The sequence below is a fragment of the Monosiga brevicollis genome, genomic scaffold (genome assembly GCF_000002865.3).
Source record: "Monosiga brevicollis MX1 MONBRscaffold_5 genomic scaffold, whole genome shotgun sequence".
Taxonomy (NCBI): domain Eukaryota; class Choanoflagellata; order Craspedida; family Salpingoecidae; genus Monosiga; species Monosiga brevicollis.
In genome coordinates, this window is record NW_001865042.1 from 966,567 (window position 1) to 984,658 (window position 18,092).

Below are 18,092 nucleotides of genomic sequence, written 5' to 3' on the forward strand. Positions count from 1 at the left end.
AGACCGTACGTGCGGGCTTGGGCCAATTCGATATTGCTTCCCTTGCTTGTGTGTTTATTTTGTTCTCTTCTCTCTCCTTTCCTTTGGTACCGGGTGGTCCTTGATGGCTCTCACCCCTGCCGATTTCTGGCCGCTGCCGTGCCTTGGTCTTGTAGTTGAAAAAGTCTCAAGCCGAAGCCAAGAAGGTGCAGGCCGAGTTGGCCAAGGTTCAGCAGGAACTGCAAACGGCTCAAAGTGAGATGGCGACCTTGCGCACCAAGAACCAGGAGCACGTGACGGCTCGCTCGAAGCTAGCCAGCATTGGACGCAATTTGCGCGCCGAAAACGAAAAGCTCAAATCGGTCTGTATTCTGGCTTGGTGGGGCAAGTCCCCCTCTTTTTGCGCTTTGCGCGCCCCGATCAGGCGCTTCGGAGCGCTCCTGCTCCTCACTGGGTCTGTCTATGCTTATTCGTATTTGCACAGGGCCAGGCCACGGCTGATCCGGCAGAGGTTTCTGCCTTGCAAAAGAAGCTGGATGAGGCAACAGCCAAGATCGCTGAACTCACCAGCGCCAACGAATCTCTGACCTTGGAGGTTCAAAGGCTCAAGGGACAAATTGACAAGTTCAAAAGCTTCCTCACCAAGAGCAAAGAACGTTATCAACAGGCAGAGAAGAACAGCACTTCTCTCACAGAGCAGATGACTAAACTCCGCTCGGAGCTGGCCGACAAGGACAAGATCATTGCCGAGAAGACCCAGGCGCACACGTATGTTTCATGAGGCTTTGTGGGGCCAACGTTGGGCGCGTGCATGTGTTTGAGGAATAAGTATGGTGGGATCAAGGGGCCCAGGAAAGCGTGGTGTCTCATTTATGAATGTGGGTTGCAGGAAGCTGCGAGAGCAGTTGCTCAAGTTGCGACAGACAACGGCAAAGCGCGCGTCTACCACGCCGGCCAGTACTCCAACATCGACTGCTTCGCCAGCTGTCACAGGCAGTAAGCGGGCCTCCACCGCCGGAGCACCGCCACGCGTCGAGCTGGCATCGACCCCCAAGACTCCAGTTGCATCGGAAGGTCTCAAACGTGCCTCTGCGCTCTCTGAGACAGAGACGGGCTCGCCTCAGTCCAAGCGTGGGAAGGCCATGACTGTGGCTTCCGATCAAACTGCCGAGCAAACTGCGAGCACCCTCTCTGCTCCTGAGAGCGCACCCAAGGCCGGTGGTACACCTTCCGACGCCGCAGCTGCTGTGCAGCCAGCGGCAGCAGCGACGGCGCCGACAGACACAGCCCCACCAGCGGTAACTGCCATGGATGCTGCTGCCGATGTTGAGGGTGAGATTGACGGTGGCGGCGAGGTTGAAGCCGGGGCCGAGGCTGAGGCTGAGGCTGAGCCAGAGGCCGAGGCTGAAACGGATGTAACCCAGGAACCTGCTGAGAACGCAGCTTCTGTTGGGACCGAAAACGTGCCTCAGAGCAAAGACCAGACCACTGCCGAGTCAATGGAACCGAAGGACGCCGAGGACGAGACCGATGCTCAACATGTTGCAGACGATGAGACCATTGAGACAGGTGCTGACGAACTTGCCGGCGAAGCTGAAGGCGAGGCCGATGCCGAGACCGAGGCTTCCGACGCTGCCATGGGCGTGACCACCGCGGGGACCGACGCCGATGAGGCTATTCATGTCGGTGAAGAGGTTGACCAGCCAGACGCGGGAGCTGAAGCCGAGGCGGATCTGGAAGGAGCTGCGGAGGTTGATGCCGAGGCGGAGCCCGATGCGGGTGCTGATTCAGTCGTGGAGGCAGACATTCAGGTTGAGCAGGAGGCTGACCCTGAAACCGTGGCAGAGGGTGATGCCGACGCTGATGAAGAGGCTTTGACGACGGACGCAGCCCAAGACCCAAGCGAGTTTCGTCTGGAGGAAGCGGGAGAAACGCAGGACGGTATGTTTGGTTCCGTGGACACGAGGCTGCTGATCGGTGAGGGCAGGTGCGGACACGGGCGCCCAATATCTGTTATCTGACATTGCTGTTGCCTTTCCCCGTGGTGTCTTTGTTTCAGGCTTTGAGGACGAGGTTGGCGAGGAAGGCGAAATTGTGGATGAAGGCGAGGACGACGGCCAAGAGGACGACGACGCTGCTGGCGAGGACGACGAAGGCGAAGAGGAGCTGGGCATGGATGAGGATACTCTGGCAGGAGACCCCGAGCTTGAGGAGCCAGCTGTCGTGCCCGAGCCGACTGCGAGTGTACCCGAGCCGGCCACGGGTAGTGGAGCACAGCCTGCGGACAAGATGGCTGCCCTCAAGGCCAAACTAGCGGCTGCGCAGGCCCAACGCATGGCTGCGCAAGGTCAAGCTGAAGAAGCATCTTCGACTGCGGCCAAGCGCGCCAAGTCTGGCGAGGAAGCTCGACCTGCAATTACAAAGATCACCGCACCCACGCCTTCCACGGTATGCGCCATGTCCAAGTAGCTTTTTTGTTTTATTCCCTTTGCCAGTTTTTGAACAAGAGCATCATCTGTCGCAGTGTGTGTGTGTGTGTGTGTGTGTGTGTGTGTGTGTGTGTGTGTGTGTGTGTGTGTGTGTGTTGGATCCTTCCAGCCAAATTTGTGTTTGGAAACGGCCGAGAAGTGTGTGCGTTGTTGTAACTCATTATGCTTTTACTTTTTTTTTTTTTTTTCTCGACTATTGCAGCCTCCAGCGGCAGGTTCGACAGCAACAGCTGCTCAGGAGCGGGTGGCCACGCCAGCCGTTCGCGGTCGTGGTCGTGGGCGAGGTCGCACGAAACGAGGCCGCGGTCGTGGCCGCAAGCATGACAAAGAGTAGCTCGGCTTTGGTTGGGGTCATGTTTGTCAGCATGCGAAAGCCATCGCGGGCTGGCCCGACCTCTTGTTGAGTCGCTACGAAAATTGAGAATTCAGAATGTGTCAATGGCAACCGATTGCTAATATTGCTACAGCTCTGTGTCTTGTGCGTCCTGATGTCTTCCTCACTTAGCACAGATGCAATGCCCTCGTCGGCGATGGAGATGAGGAGCGAGTGATTAAAAAAAATGGGGGGGAGTACTCTTTGTGATAAAAAAATACAATTGTCATGTCGGGGACTCGGACTGATCACAAGGCTGACAGAGGTCTGGGCAAGCGTGTGTGGTGACGGGGGGCTAGGGTGGGAGTGTAGGGCGAGGCAGCGATTCTCGCTTGCGCAAAGACAAACCCATCGGTGCAGCGCGTCAGCACTCGGCGATAATGCAGGCATGGGGTCAGGGGGGAAGGTATGGCGGCTTTGCTTGTAGCCTGTGTTCAAGGTGACGCGCGAGAGACTTCTTCACTAGCACTATCTGCCGCAGCCTTGCGCTCCAACTTGGATAGCTGGCGCACCTGTTCCAGGCAATGGGGGCAGAGGTGGTGTCGCAATTTGGGATTGCCGCACGCTGAGCAGCGTTGAATATGAAGTTTGTTGTCCAAATACTTGTGAGTCATGCGCATGCGCTTCTTTGAGTGGGTCGTACGGCGCTTGGGCACCGCCATGAGCACGAGGCCATCATCCTCGAAGATGGGGTCACCGAGGCGGTGTTCTCCATTGCTGGGCGCAAGGGTGAGGCCATCAAGAGCCAGGTTGAGGTTATCGGCGTGGCCTGAGGTGGGCGTCGTCCAGGTGCCGGGCATACGGCCGAGAGCCATGAGGGCAGCCAGGCGCCAGCCCTCCAGGCCCCGACTGGTGCCTGCCGCCGCCGCCGCATTTACCGGGGACACGAGTGTCCGTGCGAGCGCGTTGACAAGTGCCTTGGCCGCCATGACAGCCTTTAATCCAAGCCTGCAGGAATCAGAAAAATATGCCGAAGAACGTGAGATCATCCACCCTGCCAAACTCCAAAGCCACAGGAAAGTAGCTCGCCACACTCAAGCTACATGAGGGGCGACACCCAGCCCAGCTCGTACCGTCTGTCTGCCTGCCCGACAACAAATAAAAGGTAAACGTGCTCTCTCTCTCTCTCTCTCTCTCTCTCTCTCTCTCTCTCTCTCTCTCTCTCTCTCTCTCTCTCTCTCTCTCTCTCTCTCTCTCTCTCTCTCTTCCTCTGTGGTCATGTGGGGCTGACAGCTGGTAATCTGTCATGTCAAAGAACAGGGGGTTTATAAATTTAAATTATACTATTTCACTGCTTTCGAGAACTGGACATCATGACCTTGATTACGCATGATGTCACACACACACACACACACACACACACACACACACACACTTTTTGAGGGCTCCATGCAGGAGCAGCCGGTATGTGTGTGTGTGTGTGTGTGTGTGGCAGTGTCGTGATCGCCATTGCGGTTGGGCCGGTGTTAGGGCCGCAATAGAGGGGGGGGGGGGGGGGAAGAGAGGCAGTCTGCGTCCAGGATTTTCTTCCCTAGGGCCTGTCGTTGGTCTCTGCGTCGCGGTGTGATTGAGGGCCTGCAACTCCAAGCTCGGCTCCGCGCGAGTGGGCACCTTGCCATCGACCCGCGCATTCTGCCGACGTCGCTGTTGGTCCATTTCACAAGCAATTTCTTCCCAAACCCGGTCACCTTGATCTTTGCAACCCCCTTAGGTTACGCTTGCTTTTGGTCTCGTTTTGAGCACTGACGCTAGAGATTTGCGCCCGCGCTCCTCCGGCGGACCACAGGTTGTGTATGACCTCGTTTCTACGCTGGTGCAGTCTTACGCGAGGCTTGCAACGCTCCGCCCCCGAATCCCTCTTGTCCCTCTTGGACCACCTACCTATCCCATTGCCGAACGCACTGCTTCGCCATCCCATCAACATGGCTGACTTTGAAGAGTACAAACGCCGAGTCGAGGCTCAAGATCCCTTTGCCACCTTTGTCAATTTCCGAGACCTCTCCGTCTTGGACACCCGCATCAAACCTCATCGTTTCTATCGCAGCGCCACCCCCAGCACGCTCACCTCGGAAGACGTTGTGGTGCTGCTCGAGCAACTGGGCGTCAAAACCATCATCGACTTGCGTGATCGCAGCGAGGCCGAACATGACCCCGGAGACCGCCTCGTCCAGCATTGCTTCGGCATTGCGCCCCAAGCTCACGAGGTTATCGTGGACCGCCTCGAGGCCTTGGACGACCCCCAGACTTTCCAAGCTCATCTCGAGGGCCTAGAGGTGGCGCCCATGGACAAGCCGCATGAGCACCATCATCATCTGCCCCACCTGCGTCACCTGCGTCACCTTCGCCATGGCTCCAAGTCCCACGGACACGAGGATGTCGAGTCCAGTGCCGACCCCTCAGGCCCTGTATTGGACCAAGAGACGCCCGCGGAGCAGGCACGCGTGGTCCGTGCCACATATCACCACACACCCGAGGCCCGACAGCCCATCGAAGAGCTGGCCCACGGTGACTGGGCTGCCTCACGTGAGTCTTCTCCTTCTTCCCCTACCGACAGTCCAGATGACATTGAAGAAGTTGACCTCCAGCTGTGCCACGATCTGGATGAACGCACGCGTGCAGAGTCACCGCAGCAGGTGCACAACGAAGCCATGCGAGTACAAAACGAGTTTGGCACCAAGGCTCGTCTCAAATACTTTTTGCCGCTCGCCGAGCGCTCGGTCATGACCCGAGCCCTGCTTTCCGAAGTGACGTGGTATGATAAGCTTTACGTTGGCGCTAAGTATACCTTGGGCCTTGCCGTCAATTCGGAATACAAGGAAGAGGCCAAGAATCACATGATCACCAAGTTCAACGACATGGGCCTCATCGGTCTTAATCGCATCATTCTCAAATATTCGCGCCACGTACGTTTGTGCAGTCTGTGACTGACCCGTGAACGTCGAGCCGATGACTTACTCATGTGGTTGTTGTTTGCTTGCTCGGGTGTGCCAGATGCTCTGCCGAGGCCTGAAAATTGTGGCCACGCAAGCCCACCATCCCGTGTTGGTCCACTGCTTTCACGGAAAGGATCGGACCGGTGCGTGACGACAACAGCCACCTGTCTGCAGACGGTGTCAATCGCACGCAGGCCTCACATGTGGTAACCCACCCCCTTCCCCGCAATGCAGGTCTGCTAGTGGCACTCGTGCTTTCCATTTTGAAAGTGCCTCGCGAGAGCATTATCATGGATTACCATTATTCCGAGCGTTTTGGCTCCAGTGAGCAAGGGCGCGCTCACTTTGCCAAGGTGCCCCAGCTGGTATGTGAAGATCAACGAACCTCCCATTGAACCCAATCCTCGACCCCGCCCGCCTTTTTGCTTTACATGTGCTGAGCCACCTCGTCCGTGTCGGTTGTGCAGAATGCGGATACGTGGTGTCTTGCTCCCACTGAGGTCATGCGGCAGACGCTTGACCACCTGGACCAGGAGTACGATGGCATCGAGGCGTACTGTGATAAAATTGGCTTTAATGACCACTGGCGAGCCCGCCTGCGCAGCGCTCTCTGCGATGAGTAGCACTTTCGAGGCGTGCGACGCATAAAAGCAGTGGCAGTCAGAAGGTGCTGCTGCTTCATGCCCTTTTTGCCCACATTCGTGTTCTTATTTTATCCTGGCTTTGATGTGAAAAAAATTTAAACCATGGATTTGATTGGCCAGACCAAGCTGTTCTGACATGAGCGTCCACGCGTGTCTGATTTCTGGACTTTTATTGCAGCGCTCCAGACATCATCACCACTTTTGAACTGACTATACTCAAGACGTGTCGGTCGCGTGTCCGAAGGGGAACTTAGTCGGCTTTGGTCAAAGCGTGGGCCCAGGTGTCAATGAGCTGGTCAGGATCCTCAAGGCCCACCCACATGCGCAGCAGCGATTTTTCTACACCGTGGGTGCGCGCAAAGTCCAGCTCGTAGTAGTGAGCCAAGAGCGTGTAGGGGCATAAAAGTGAAAAGTTGGTGCCAAAGCCGGGTCCCTTGGGCAAGACCAGGGCGTCATGCACGGCAGCAGCGCGCGCCGGCTGGCGCAGGTCAATGGACATGAGCCCACCATAGCCGGTGGCAGTGGGCCGACGAATGCGCTCGTAGAATTCGGGTGTGACAAACTTGGGGTAGTGGACCGCGGCCACGGCTGGGTGGTCGATCAGAAAGTCGGCCAGGCGCTCAGCACTGGCGTTGGTCCGGGCCGTGCGGGCCTCTAGGTTAACGCTGTTGTGCAAGAGAGCTTCTGCGTCTGCGCGGTAGAGGCCTGGTTCGGGGCTGCAGTTGGCATGGTATTGCAAAACGGAAAAGTGCGCCGAGCGAGGGTTCAAAATCATGGCTCCACCCATGACGTTACCACGACCACTGAAGGACTTGGTCAAGGAGGATACTTGCACGTCGGCCAAGCCGGGCGTCAACACGTCGACGTTGCAGTAGTTGGCGATGCTGTCGTCCACCACCACTGGAACTTCAGCCGCGTCGGCGATGGCCCGGAGTGCATCCATATCCACCGTGCGCAGGAGTGGATTGGAGGGTGTTTCCACATAAATGGCCAGCAGGGGCTCGCGGGCTGCCAAGGCGCGTAGTTGGTCAAGGTCGCCGCCGGGTAGAAAATGCGCCCCCGGGCCAAGGTGAGGGTGCTGCAGCTGCTTGAGCGTATCAACGTAGGGAAAGCCCAGGACAACAGCTTTGGCTGCTGCACGGTTGGTACCAGCAGCTGCTCGCCGCAGCATGCGGGTACAAGCGGTGACGGCACCCATACCCGTGGAGAAGAGTTGAATGTGGTCGGGATCCTGCTGGCTCAAAGCGGCAATGTGACGCCGCAAGTGATGGCTGGGATCAGTGGCCGGGCTGGTGGGTAAAGGATCCCACGCCCGCCCGCCATCGAGGTGGCCAAGCACTCGTTGCGCCAGCCGAGCCGAAACAATCTCACCCATGTGCTGCCAGTAGGTACGGGCCGCAGCTGCAGCCGTGTCGGGCATGACAACGGCGGCCACGCCTTCAAAACCCACGTCCTGAATGGACAAGGCCTGCGGTGGGATCCCAGCGGCAAGCAAGTGCTGTTGGACCCGCAGGGCTGTGTGGAGGGAGGGGCACGGAAGCACTGTTTGTTGTGGACCCGCGTAGCGAGCACCAAGGGCAGTGATGAGGCGACGGACGGCGGGCGGGTAAACGAAACGTGGGTAGCCACAGTGAAGGGCCTCGACGACGCGGGGATCCCCTTCTTCATAGTCAATGACGTTTTGCCAGTGCGGCATGGAGGCTGTGCAAGCCAGCTCTGGTTCGTTGGCGGGCAAAGGAGAACCCAAGGGGTAAGCTTGGAGCTTTGGCGGGCTCGGCTGCGCGGCTCGGGTCAACGCTTGATCCATGTCAGCCATCAGATCATTCTGCCAACGGTATGCGTCCATGCCAATCAATGAGGGGCAGAGGCAACGCGGGGGAAAAGCGAGGGCGGCAGCACCGTAGTGCGAAAAAGAGGTAGCACGCCCATTGTGGATCAATAAAGGCCAATCAGGCAAGGAAAAAAAAAAGCGAGCAAAAGAAACGAGAGTTGATGGGAGACATACCACGTCTTCGGTTCCCACGCTGACGCGCAAGAGGGCGGCGGGGAGGTGCCGTTCCTCCTCGGGGATGGAGGCATGTGAATGGAGGGCTGGCATCTCCAGTTGTGAGTGGACAGATCCAAAGCTGACTGAGATCTTGAAGAGGCGGACGGCGTCAAGGAGTCGCCGGGCAATGGCTGTCGCGTCAGGCCCACGAGGCAGAAAGCTTAGCACGGCACCACCACCGCTGGCTTGGTTAAAATGAGTCTGCGCTTGCGGGGAGTGGTGCACGTCAGCACGGTCCAAGTAATGAACCTGCTCGACAAGAGGGTGGCCACGAAGGAAACGGGCCAAAACCGTGGCATTGGCTTGGGCCAGCTGCTGGCGCTGGAAGAGCGTCTTGAGACCTCGCTGGACGAGCCAGGCATCAAAGGGTGCCAGGCCCGCTCCCTCAGCGTTCTGGACGAATGCAAGGCGCTCACAGAGGGCTGGGTCTCGCGCGGACACAAAACCCGCCATGGTGTCGGAGTGGCCATTGAGAAACTTGGTGGCTGAATTGACGACCAGGTCTGCACCCAAGTTGTGCGGCTGCATCAGGACGGGGCTCAGCAAGGAATTGTCAACGCAGAGGCGCACGTTGCGAGCCCGGCACAGGTCAGCCAGGGCTTGCAGGTCAACGACTTGCATGAGCGGGTTTGTCGGGGACTCGGCAAAGACGGCTGTGGTGTCGGGGCGAAAAGCACTGGCCACGGCATCGATCTGAGTCAGGTCGACAAAGTCCACGGTCAGTCCAGCATGTCGAGCGGCGTGTCGAAGGAGCCGGTGGGTGCCTCCATAGAGGTCTGCGCTGGCAATGACGTGGCTGCCCGGTTGGCTTACGGTACGGAGGACGGCCGTGAGGGCAGCCATGCCAGAAGTGAAGGCAAAGGCGCGGTCTGCGCCCTCCAGCTGTGCAACGGCTTGCTCCACCAGGTGCCGAGTCGGGTTGCCAGAGCGGGTGTAGTCATAGAGAGCATCTGCATGGTTGAGGTTGACAAAGGTAGCCGTCTGATACAGGGGGGAAGCAGCCGCAGCGTAACCATCTTGGGGAAGGTGATGCTGGAGCAGTTGGGTGGCTGGGGCCAGTGCTTTGGAGGAGGCCCATCGTGTTAAGACATGCCAGTGGTGCCGCACTGGTCGAGCTCCCAAGTGCCAAGGCTGCATGGCTGCGGCCGGACGTGGGCCTTTGGTGACAAGGCAGCGTTTCGCGGCAGAGCTCGCAGGAATGATGCTTTTGAGTTAATGCACAGATTGCTGGCTAGCCGCCCGACCGGCAACAGTATTGGGGGCCGAAGAATGGGAGGTGCGATGCAGGTGGCGTTGAACGGCAAGACCCCACTGGAGGATCCACAGCGGGACGGCGAGGAGGCGCATTGCTTGCTGCAGACACGCGGATAAGGTCTCGTCCGCGGATCTTACGAGTTCACAGCGAGCTGTTTCCTATCAGCCCCGTGAGAGTCCATGCCATCGTGAGCTGGTGGCGCGAAATACACTCACACCAAAACAAAGAACAAGAATGGTTTCCGTGACTGCGGGAAACAAAGCAGATGCTCTCAACGACGAGAGACGATCGATGGCAAGGCCGTCAATACGGTCTTTGCAGCGCATCTGGCTACCGCCTCTTCTTCTTCCTCCACCTCCCTCACCTTCCTCTCCCATCAGATCAGCGGCGGCGGCAGCGGCAGTCATCGGGGGGCGGCGGACCGATCTGGTTGTACCGTGCTGACAATTACATCTACGGTAGTGTGACATCCAACACACTTGGGACGGTGGACGGAAAGTGGGTTAACGCTTGGTAGCGGATGAGGCAATCCTCGGGCAGGAAAAGATTTGTGTTGAAAAACGATGCCGAAACTGATACAGAAAATACAAGCAGCAGTCACGTTCTTCCTTTCTTTTGTGTAGAGAGAGAAGACGAGACTCACACACACACCCTTCCTTTTTGCACAGAAGGTGTGAGTGTCAAAACTCCGAAGGGGCACGCAAGGGCATGTAATACACGTGGTGCAGGCCCAGAACAAAAGAGTAACACCAGCTCAAAGAGAAGACAAAAGAAGTCAGTGGCACACAGAGACAGAGAGAGAGATAGACAGAAGGGCTGTAGCGGTTGGTTGATAGGGGCTCGACACGACCGCCTCCATTTCCCTTTTGCCGCACCTTCCTCACAACGGTTGGTGCTCTCGCCGTCGCTGGCTGCTGCCCGGCTCAGGCGCGCGCTCTCTCTCCTCTTTGCGCTCTCGGGCTGTGGTCTTGCTCGCCCTGTCCTCTGGTCTTGTAGGCCACGACTGCTTGGTGCTTGTTTGCGTCTTCCTTTTCTTCTTTGTTGCGTGCTCTCTCGGGCGCCATCACTGGGCTTAGGGGGCATTGGTCAGGGGCCATCCAACCCTGTCTGCCGTTGGTTGTCTGGGAGAGAAGCCGAGGGTGCACGCACGCGCCAACTTGCCTCAGCCGGTGACTGCTGGATGCTCTTGGGCTCGTGGTTACCCAGCTGCTCCTGCGGCTCTCTCTCTCTCTCTCTGTGTCTTGTTTGCCATCTCTTGGGTCGTGTCACGTGTGGTCTCATCGAGGACCAGATTCAACATGCCTGCCCTTGGTGTTTTATCAACCGTTTCTTTCTCATCAACTCATCACTCTTGACATGCGATGCTTTGGTGCGTGCGCTTGAACGATGTGTAGATGTTCAAGCAGTTCACCCAGCCGCTGGTGGCTTCGGCCAACCAGGGCGAGGCCCAGCCTCGTCGCGCCATTGCCGCGGCCCCTGTCGGTTCGTTCTTTGTCATTGATGGCAGTGACGGAAAAGAGCGCAGCAGCAACGCTATTTCTGCCATCCCCTGAACTCATTCAAATCACCCGGTTTTGAATCACAGAGGGCAAGTGGGACGCGCGCTACTCACACGCCATCCCCCACGACAACGCGTACTACTTCAAGTGCATGATTGCCGGTGTTCTGTCGTGCGGCCTGACCCACACTGCTATCACCCCTCTGGACGTGACCAAGTGCAACATGCAGATCAACCCCGGCAAGTACGGCGGTCTGGTCAGCGGCATGAAGACCATCGCTGCTGAGGAGGGTGCTGGTGCCCTTTTCAAGGGCTGGGCTCCCACTCTCATTGGCTACAGCCTGCAGGGCTTCTGCAAGTTTGGCTTCTACGAGATCTTCAAAGATTTCTACGCCAACATTGTCGGCGAGGAGAAGTCGATCGAGTACCGTGGCATGCTCTGGCTCGCCGCCTCTGCCTCGGCCGAGTTCTTTGCCGATATCGCCCTCTGCCCCATGGAGATGGTCAAGGTCAAGGTCCAGACCTCCCCCCACGGCACCTTCCCCACTGCCCTCGGCCCCGCCGTCTCGACCATGCAGGCCAACGCTGCCGACACTCGCTTCCCCTTTGGTTCCCTTGTGCCCCTCTGGAGCCGTCAGATCCCTTACACCATGGCCAAGTTCTACTTCTTCGAGAAGGTTGTTGAGCTCTTCTACGCCCACGTCTTCACCCGCCCCCGTGAGACCTACTCCAAGGGCGAGCAGCTCGGTGTCACTTTCCTCTCCGGTTACACTGCTGGTGTCATTTGCGCCATTGTCTCCCACCCCGCTGATACTCTCGTGTCCCTCCTTGGCAAGTCTGAGAACAAGGGCAAGGGCTTCGGCCAGATTGCCTCCGAGTTCGGCTATGCTAACCTGGCCACCAAGGGTCTGACCACCCGTATCCTCATGATCGGTACCCTCACCGGTCTTCAGTGGTGGATCTACGACACCTTCAAGACCGTCTTTGGCATGGGCAGCAGCGGTGGTGCGCCCAAGAAGTAAACGTCTGACTTCTCAGCCGTCGTGCCTGCTCTCCACATACTCTTGTGACCACAACTTTCCTTTTTTTTTCGTGTTGTCGTTTTCGTTTTCGTCACAGGTTTGCCATGTAGATTGCTCCACGAGTTGTTTCTACCCCCTCGTTTTTTCTTGCATGAGCCACCATGTTTTTTTGGGGCATGAGTGGTTCTCCCGCATCGCGGTCTTCGCCCACTGTGAATGGGTCCATTTCTCTGAGCTGGCGCGATTAGATCTGCAATTGATCACTCGTGACTCTCCTTTCAGTGCTCATCTGTTGATCTTGGCGCAAGCCAAAAATCAATCTCAGTCAATGTGCTACGGAACCACGAGCTACCGAAGACCGGATAGAGCCTTCAATTAACTGTTTGGGAGAAGAATAGGAAAGAAAAGGAAAAACTGGACGAGGTGTTGCAGTGACGCAATTGCGCACCCGTGTCCCGGCGCATCTAGTTCACAAGGAGAAGAGGCGACCTAGGCCATGGCTGTGGGCCATATCACCGCCAGGTGCGTGAAGCAGCGGTGGCCGTTGACCGAGCCGTGCCGGGCTTACTGGCACCCATCGTTCTCGCACCGACGCCACCTCCCGTTCGCGGGGTCGCCGTTCGCGAGGGTGCGCGGCTCGAGCGTGTGGAGCTAGCGGTACTCGATGCATCGTCCTGCAGCAGATTACTTTCAAGCCGAGAACGAACCACCTCGAGGTTATCCATGGTCAAGGGTGCCGCCACCGGGACGGCTGCATGGGCGTGGCCCTTGAGGCGCAGGTGAGGTGGCACCTCGCCGACAACCATGCCGTCGGGATACTTCTCAATCAAGACACGCAATCCTAGTTCAACCCCAGCGTGTTTAAAAAAAAAATGAAATAAAAAATAAAAGGAAATTGTTGACATGAGGTTGATCTCATCCGGGAATAACAGAGACGTCAGGATTTTGGCCGCTACGTACCGCCAGAGAGCATGAAGAGGTTCTCTACACCGCGTTGTACAAGAACAGTTGCTGCGTGGCAGCTCAAAGTCTCGTCTTCATCATACACCACGATGATGCGCCCTTCCTGATCACATGTTGCAGCCCGGCCCATTCGTGAGGTGTAGACGCAATTGTCAGTTGTATGCGCTGCCAGAGCACTGCCGACACACCTTGTTCACGTAGGCGTTCATTTCTCGGGTTAAAAAATTGGTCGCCCGCGAGAGACGTGTGTGGGGAAACGATTTGGCTACGAAGAAGCATCGTTGCATGAGTAGAATCAAGGGGCAGGTCCAAATCGTGAGAGCGTAGGAAGGCTTCGGCGCAAACTACGCGCAGGGCAATCAACTCGTGGCGTACCTGAGAGGATGTGGCACTTGGCATAGTCATCAACGTCTCGAACATCAACGAGGAGGTACGGGGAGGACGTGTCCACTGGCGCGCGCTGCATTTTGGGCTGCGTGTCTCGTTCGCCTATGCCTGTCGCAAAGCTGCAACACGGGAATATAAGCAGGTGTAGCGTTGCAAACGAGCGGTGTGTGTGTGTGTGTGTGTGTGCTGCATGCGCTTTCCAGTCTCGACTTGCACATGCTGTGGCCACACCAAGGCACCAAAAGGAAGCAAGGCAGCCGCGCTTACCTGGCAAAAGAGGAGGCAGTGCTATAGTTCGTTGCGACTGAGCCTGCTCCATACGTAGCACCGGCGCCGGCCCAGGGCGCTCCAGCACCGGGGTCAGCCATGGTGGCAGCTTCGTCGAGCTGGTCCTCCTCGAGGCCCGAGAGCCCGTCCTGGTCTGCCACTTCAAGCATCTGCCCAGATAGAATGGAGGCCGATTGAGACGTCTCTCAAGCACGTTGAGCGACCAAGGCAAACGAAGCGAGTGCGTGGGCCAAGACATACCAGTTGGACAAACGTATTCACTTTGATGCGGCGAAAAATCTCATCGGGCCGATACTTGAAGCCTAGCGATGCCATTCAAGGGTCAATTCATCGACCAGGAACGGTGGGGTCTGAGCAGGACGAGACAACAAAGGAAAAGCGGGGCCGCAGAGGCACCAGAACAGGCGACGTACGCGTTGAAATGTAGTCAGCCCGTTCTTTGGCCTTGTTCAGCGAAGCGCCCGAATCGGTCTTGGATTTGACGTGATCAAACTTGGGATTGCGGGGGACACGGCGGTCCAGCGGCTTGATGGACTGCGAAGGCACGCGGCGCCCAGACGATGCCATCTTCAATGGTCCAAGCAACTGTGCATACACACACACAGACACACAGACGCAGCCGTCTCTCCCCAATGCGATCAAGGCAGGACTGTCCCTGTCGACCCTCGGTGTAGTTGAGGAAATGCTCGAAAAGCCCAAAAAAAAGGAAAAAAAAGAAAAAAAAAATTCAGTTGAAAGCGATGACAGCAACACACACACCACGAAAGGTTAGAGTCCCAACAACAACAACAACAGTGAGTTGTCAAGAAGAAGCGTTGAAGCAATGTCAGATGTCAGCAGAAAACTGTCAGATTTTAATGACCAGCAAGATGAGGATGATGGGATCGGGGTTGGTGCTGGTGCTTGGGCTAAGCCTGGTGATGGGGGCCATGGTGCCTACGCCTGGTCAGGGCCCACGGCCGGCGCAGTGCGTGCATCGGGTGCCATCGGGGGCTCGTATTGAGCGTGGGGCTGGTGGCGAACTGCGCGTTGCGCATTCGTCGTGGTCGTTGCCTCGATCGCTTCCTGCCTGTTCAGCTTCCAACGAGAGCACAGGCTCGTTGGACCAACAGCCCCGCACCCGTGATGATGGCCTGCCTTTGGACTACAATGGCTGGCTGGCCTACACCGGTGAGACGTCGCATGACTGATTGATACATCCACATCCATCCCAGGTTCTATGGCTGCTGTCGCTGTTGCTGTTGCTTGCACTTGGCGCTCACGCTTGCTGCACACGACAGCCGTCAACACAAGCGATACCTTTGACTCCTTTGTGAGCCGATTCACGGTTCCCGAGCCACCTCGAGAACTACCTCAAATTGTCTATCTGTTTCCTGGCGTGCAAAACATTGTATGTTCTGGCTCTTCTATGCCCAGGTTCAATCGCATCCAACCTCGGTCAAGTGGACTAGGCCCTGCTTATTTACTGAGGCAATCCATCATGCCCGACATTAGGATTGGATTCCTAAACACGATCCCGAGTCAGCTGGCCAGTCCTTTGATATCCTACAACCCGTTTTGCAGTATCCCGGTGATGCCGGCCGGTACTGGAGCTTCAAGTCCTGGTGAGTTCCTGCCTATCAGACAAGAGAGTCAGCAGCAGTAGAAGCAGCAGCAGCAACAACAATATAGAAGGCCGTCAACAACAACGCAAGAGTTTGACAATGACCTAGGTGCTTGCATAATCGTCTCACTGTGCGCTGGGTTGCGGGTCCTGGGCAGGTATGTGACGCTGGACAGCGGTGCCGTCGAGTCGACGGAGGTTCGCGCCGAGCCCGGTGATGTCATCCTAGGTCCGTACTTGCTCGCCCTGTGGTGCCCTGTATCCTAGTTTTCGGTCTCGCTTCCCTCACTCATGCCACGATCGACAGGCAACATGACGCGCACTGGTACTGAGTCCTGGCTCATTATCACGACCAATGAGCGCACGGGCCTGTCCACCTCTATTCAGTGCGCTACCATGCTTTTCGATCAGAATCCAGCGAGAGATTGCTTTATGGCATGGGCCACCTTGTGCAATTTACTGACCTTGGGACTGTGTGGGCGCAATTGTTTTGTTTCACATAGTGCCACGCACGCGCGTTTGACCAAGCAGCCATGGGCCTATTGTACATTGGAAACGTACGGCGTGGCGGGCTGCTCCCAGCTTCCCAGTGGCAACAGCACGTTTTTGGACATGACGCTCATGACTCCAACCGGGCCGGTTTGTGTCGCCCCTTTTCCTCACGCGCTGACCATGTGCTCTACCGCGGTGCTGTTGTTTGTGGCTCGCTTTATTTATTTTTTTTTTTTTTTCTTGTGTCTGGAATAAGTCAATTTGGCCTCATTCCATCGGTTTCCTGATCCTGACTTTGCTGATCGTCTCTACCACCAAATTTCAACTACATGCTCCTTACTATGTCATAGGTCCAACCGCAATGGGTGTTCAATCCCAAGCCAGACCCGGAGCAGCGCTGCTCCGCCGCTGTGGCGGCAGCTGGCAACGACCTGGTCTTCACCTTTCAGCCTTGAGCATGAGACTCATTCAAACACTTTCCGTGAGCTTCTCCCCTCTGGCACCTAAGCTGCTTGCTTTGCTAGCCAAGCTCGAATTGAGGTGCTGCTGAGCTTGCCCCCTTCATCGCCGTCAGCAGATTCCTGACACATGCACATGCATTAGTACAGGTTGCAGCCACCAGGGAAAATCAGGGAAAAAAAATACGTTTGGGCTCGGAGGCAAACGCGACAACGGTCCGATGAATCAGCACAAGACCAGGCTCACCTGCAACATGCCCATCACGATCAACTCCAACGGAGGAAGGCCTCCTTCTTGACGTTTCGCATTGACTATGCACGTGTGCCGCAGAGCCAGCAAAGGACCAGTTGGTTTGAGCCTCAGGTGGCACAGTACGCAAGGGCGCCGCAGGTCGGGTGCAAAAGCTTACTGGCCGTGCCCCCGCCTGCCGTTTCTTGTGTCACAATCAACGTGTCAATCTTGGCCCAGGTGATGGTCGGGCCAAAGGGATCATGCAAAGGGAAGAGCTACCAAAGCTCGTGCAAGGTGAGAGGCATAACGCACGCCCGGACGACCACCTTGCAGAAGAGGGCCACGGGTCAATCTCACTTCAACTTTGAGTCGAGGTGCCGCTAGCTGCAAGAAGGTTCGTACGCCGTTCATGCTGTGTGTCAGGCAGGTAGATGACACAATAATCTCATGTGAGCCAAATTTTAGCTCTTTAACTACACACCGCATCAGGCATTGCAAAACACACCGCGTCTCAAGGGATTCAAGGCAGGCGGCATGCTTCTTGTTCACCAGCAGCGCTGGACCTGGAAAAGCGATTGCAAAGTCAAATGTCCATCTCACGCAACGGGCCCAGCAACATGACTCTCAGACTCACCGGACACGCCACAGTAGACTGTGCTACAAGCTCGCAGGCAGGCCAGAGTCAGCATAATTTTGTGTGCAAAGTGGAGGTGGTCGAAAGTACCTCCTAGGCACACGCTGGTAGATGTCACGATGTGGCTCAGCTGAGCCTCTGCTTGTGTGGTGTAGGCGGCGAGCTCCGCTCCAGAAAGCCGAGGATTGCTGGCATCTTGCACACTCGTGGCCATCTGTACGCCCGCGGCTTGTTGTAGCCACTGAGACCAGGTGACGCTTTCAGGGGTACCATCAGTGATGATGGCCTCCATGTTGCGTAGTCGCTCATTCTGCATGGCCCGACAGATGGGCAGGACGCTAGCAGCTAGCAAAGGATAGTCAAGGCTGCTCGCCGCGGCGGTCAGCTGGCCATACGCGGCTTGAAGGCGGCGTTCCCAGTCTTGCAAACCCTGTTGCTTTCCAGTCAACAACCACACAAAGTGCTTCTCCCGACCATGCTCTTGAATCAGGTCCAACAGCCGAGCCGAGGTAAACGCCTCGCCCACCAGGCCGATCACAGTGCCGCCCTCTGCCATTCTGCTTGTGAAGAAGATTCAAAATAAAAAAAAAAATGAACAACGAAGAGAGAGCAAATTGTCAGATTTTAGTTCCCACACGAAGTCTTTATTTTTTTGTGGCTGTTACCAAAAGAAAGAGTGGTCATGGCGGAGAGCAGCGACGAAGAGCTCGCCGCTCGGCGACCCGAGCCGGCCCAGGTGCGTGCCTCTGTGTGTGTGTGCGTGGCTGTGTGTGTGTGCCGTTGTGCGTGCGCCTC

General features: G+C 56.8%; 5 protein-coding genes across 5 annotated transcripts; 2 read left to right on the forward strand and 3 right to left on the reverse strand.

The window, feature by feature from the left end:
• Positions 1–4,763: 4,763 nt before the first annotated feature.
• MONBRDRAFT_23929 (uncharacterized protein) lies at positions 4,764–6,397 on the forward strand (the record flags this gene model as incomplete). The annotated part of the gene is made up of 4 exons (XM_001744099.1): positions 4,764–5,744; positions 5,833–5,917; positions 6,009–6,139; positions 6,242–6,397. 4 exons carry the CDS (start codon positions 4,764–4,766, stop codon positions 6,395–6,397), a joined length of 1,353 nt encoding a protein of 450 aa, XP_001744151.1.
• Positions 6,398–6,668: 271 nt separating this feature from the next.
• On the reverse strand, positions 6,669–8,114 carry MONBRDRAFT_6768 (uncharacterized protein; the record flags this gene model as incomplete). The annotated part of the gene is made up of 1 exon (XM_001744285.1): positions 6,669–8,114. The coding sequence occupies one exon, from the start codon at positions 8,112–8,114 to the stop codon at positions 6,669–6,671; it is 1,446 nt and encodes a 481-aa protein (XP_001744337.1).
• Positions 8,115–8,423: 309 nt separating this feature from the next.
• On the reverse strand, positions 8,424–10,127 carry MONBRDRAFT_6769 (uncharacterized protein; the record flags this gene model as incomplete). Its single annotated transcript, XM_001744286.1, has 2 exons — positions 8,424–9,481; positions 10,085–10,127. Coding segments are annotated over 2 exons (1,101 nt in total), but the record flags the coding sequence as incomplete, so codon positions are not given.
• A 462-nt stretch (positions 10,128–10,589) lies between these two features.
• MONBRDRAFT_35032 (uncharacterized protein) lies at positions 10,590–12,515 on the forward strand. The gene is made up of 3 exons (XM_001744100.1): positions 10,590–10,608; positions 11,115–11,202; positions 11,306–12,515. Exons 2-3 carry the CDS (start codon positions 11,115–11,117, stop codon positions 12,238–12,240), a joined length of 1,023 nt encoding a protein of 340 aa, XP_001744152.1. The 5' UTR covers positions 10,590–10,608; the 3' UTR covers positions 12,241–12,515.
• Positions 12,516–12,625: 110 nt separating this feature from the next.
• On the reverse strand, positions 12,626–17,853 carry MONBRDRAFT_36377 (uncharacterized protein; the record flags this gene model as incomplete). The annotated part of the gene is made up of 8 exons (XM_001744287.1): positions 12,626–13,081; positions 13,201–13,368; positions 13,579–13,709; positions 13,858–14,027; positions 14,119–14,180; positions 14,292–14,463; positions 17,021–17,226; positions 17,298–17,853. 8 exons carry the CDS (start codon positions 17,851–17,853, stop codon positions 12,753–12,755), a joined length of 1,794 nt encoding a protein of 597 aa, XP_001744339.1. The 3' UTR covers positions 12,626–12,752.
• Positions 17,854–18,092: the final 239 nt, after the last annotated feature.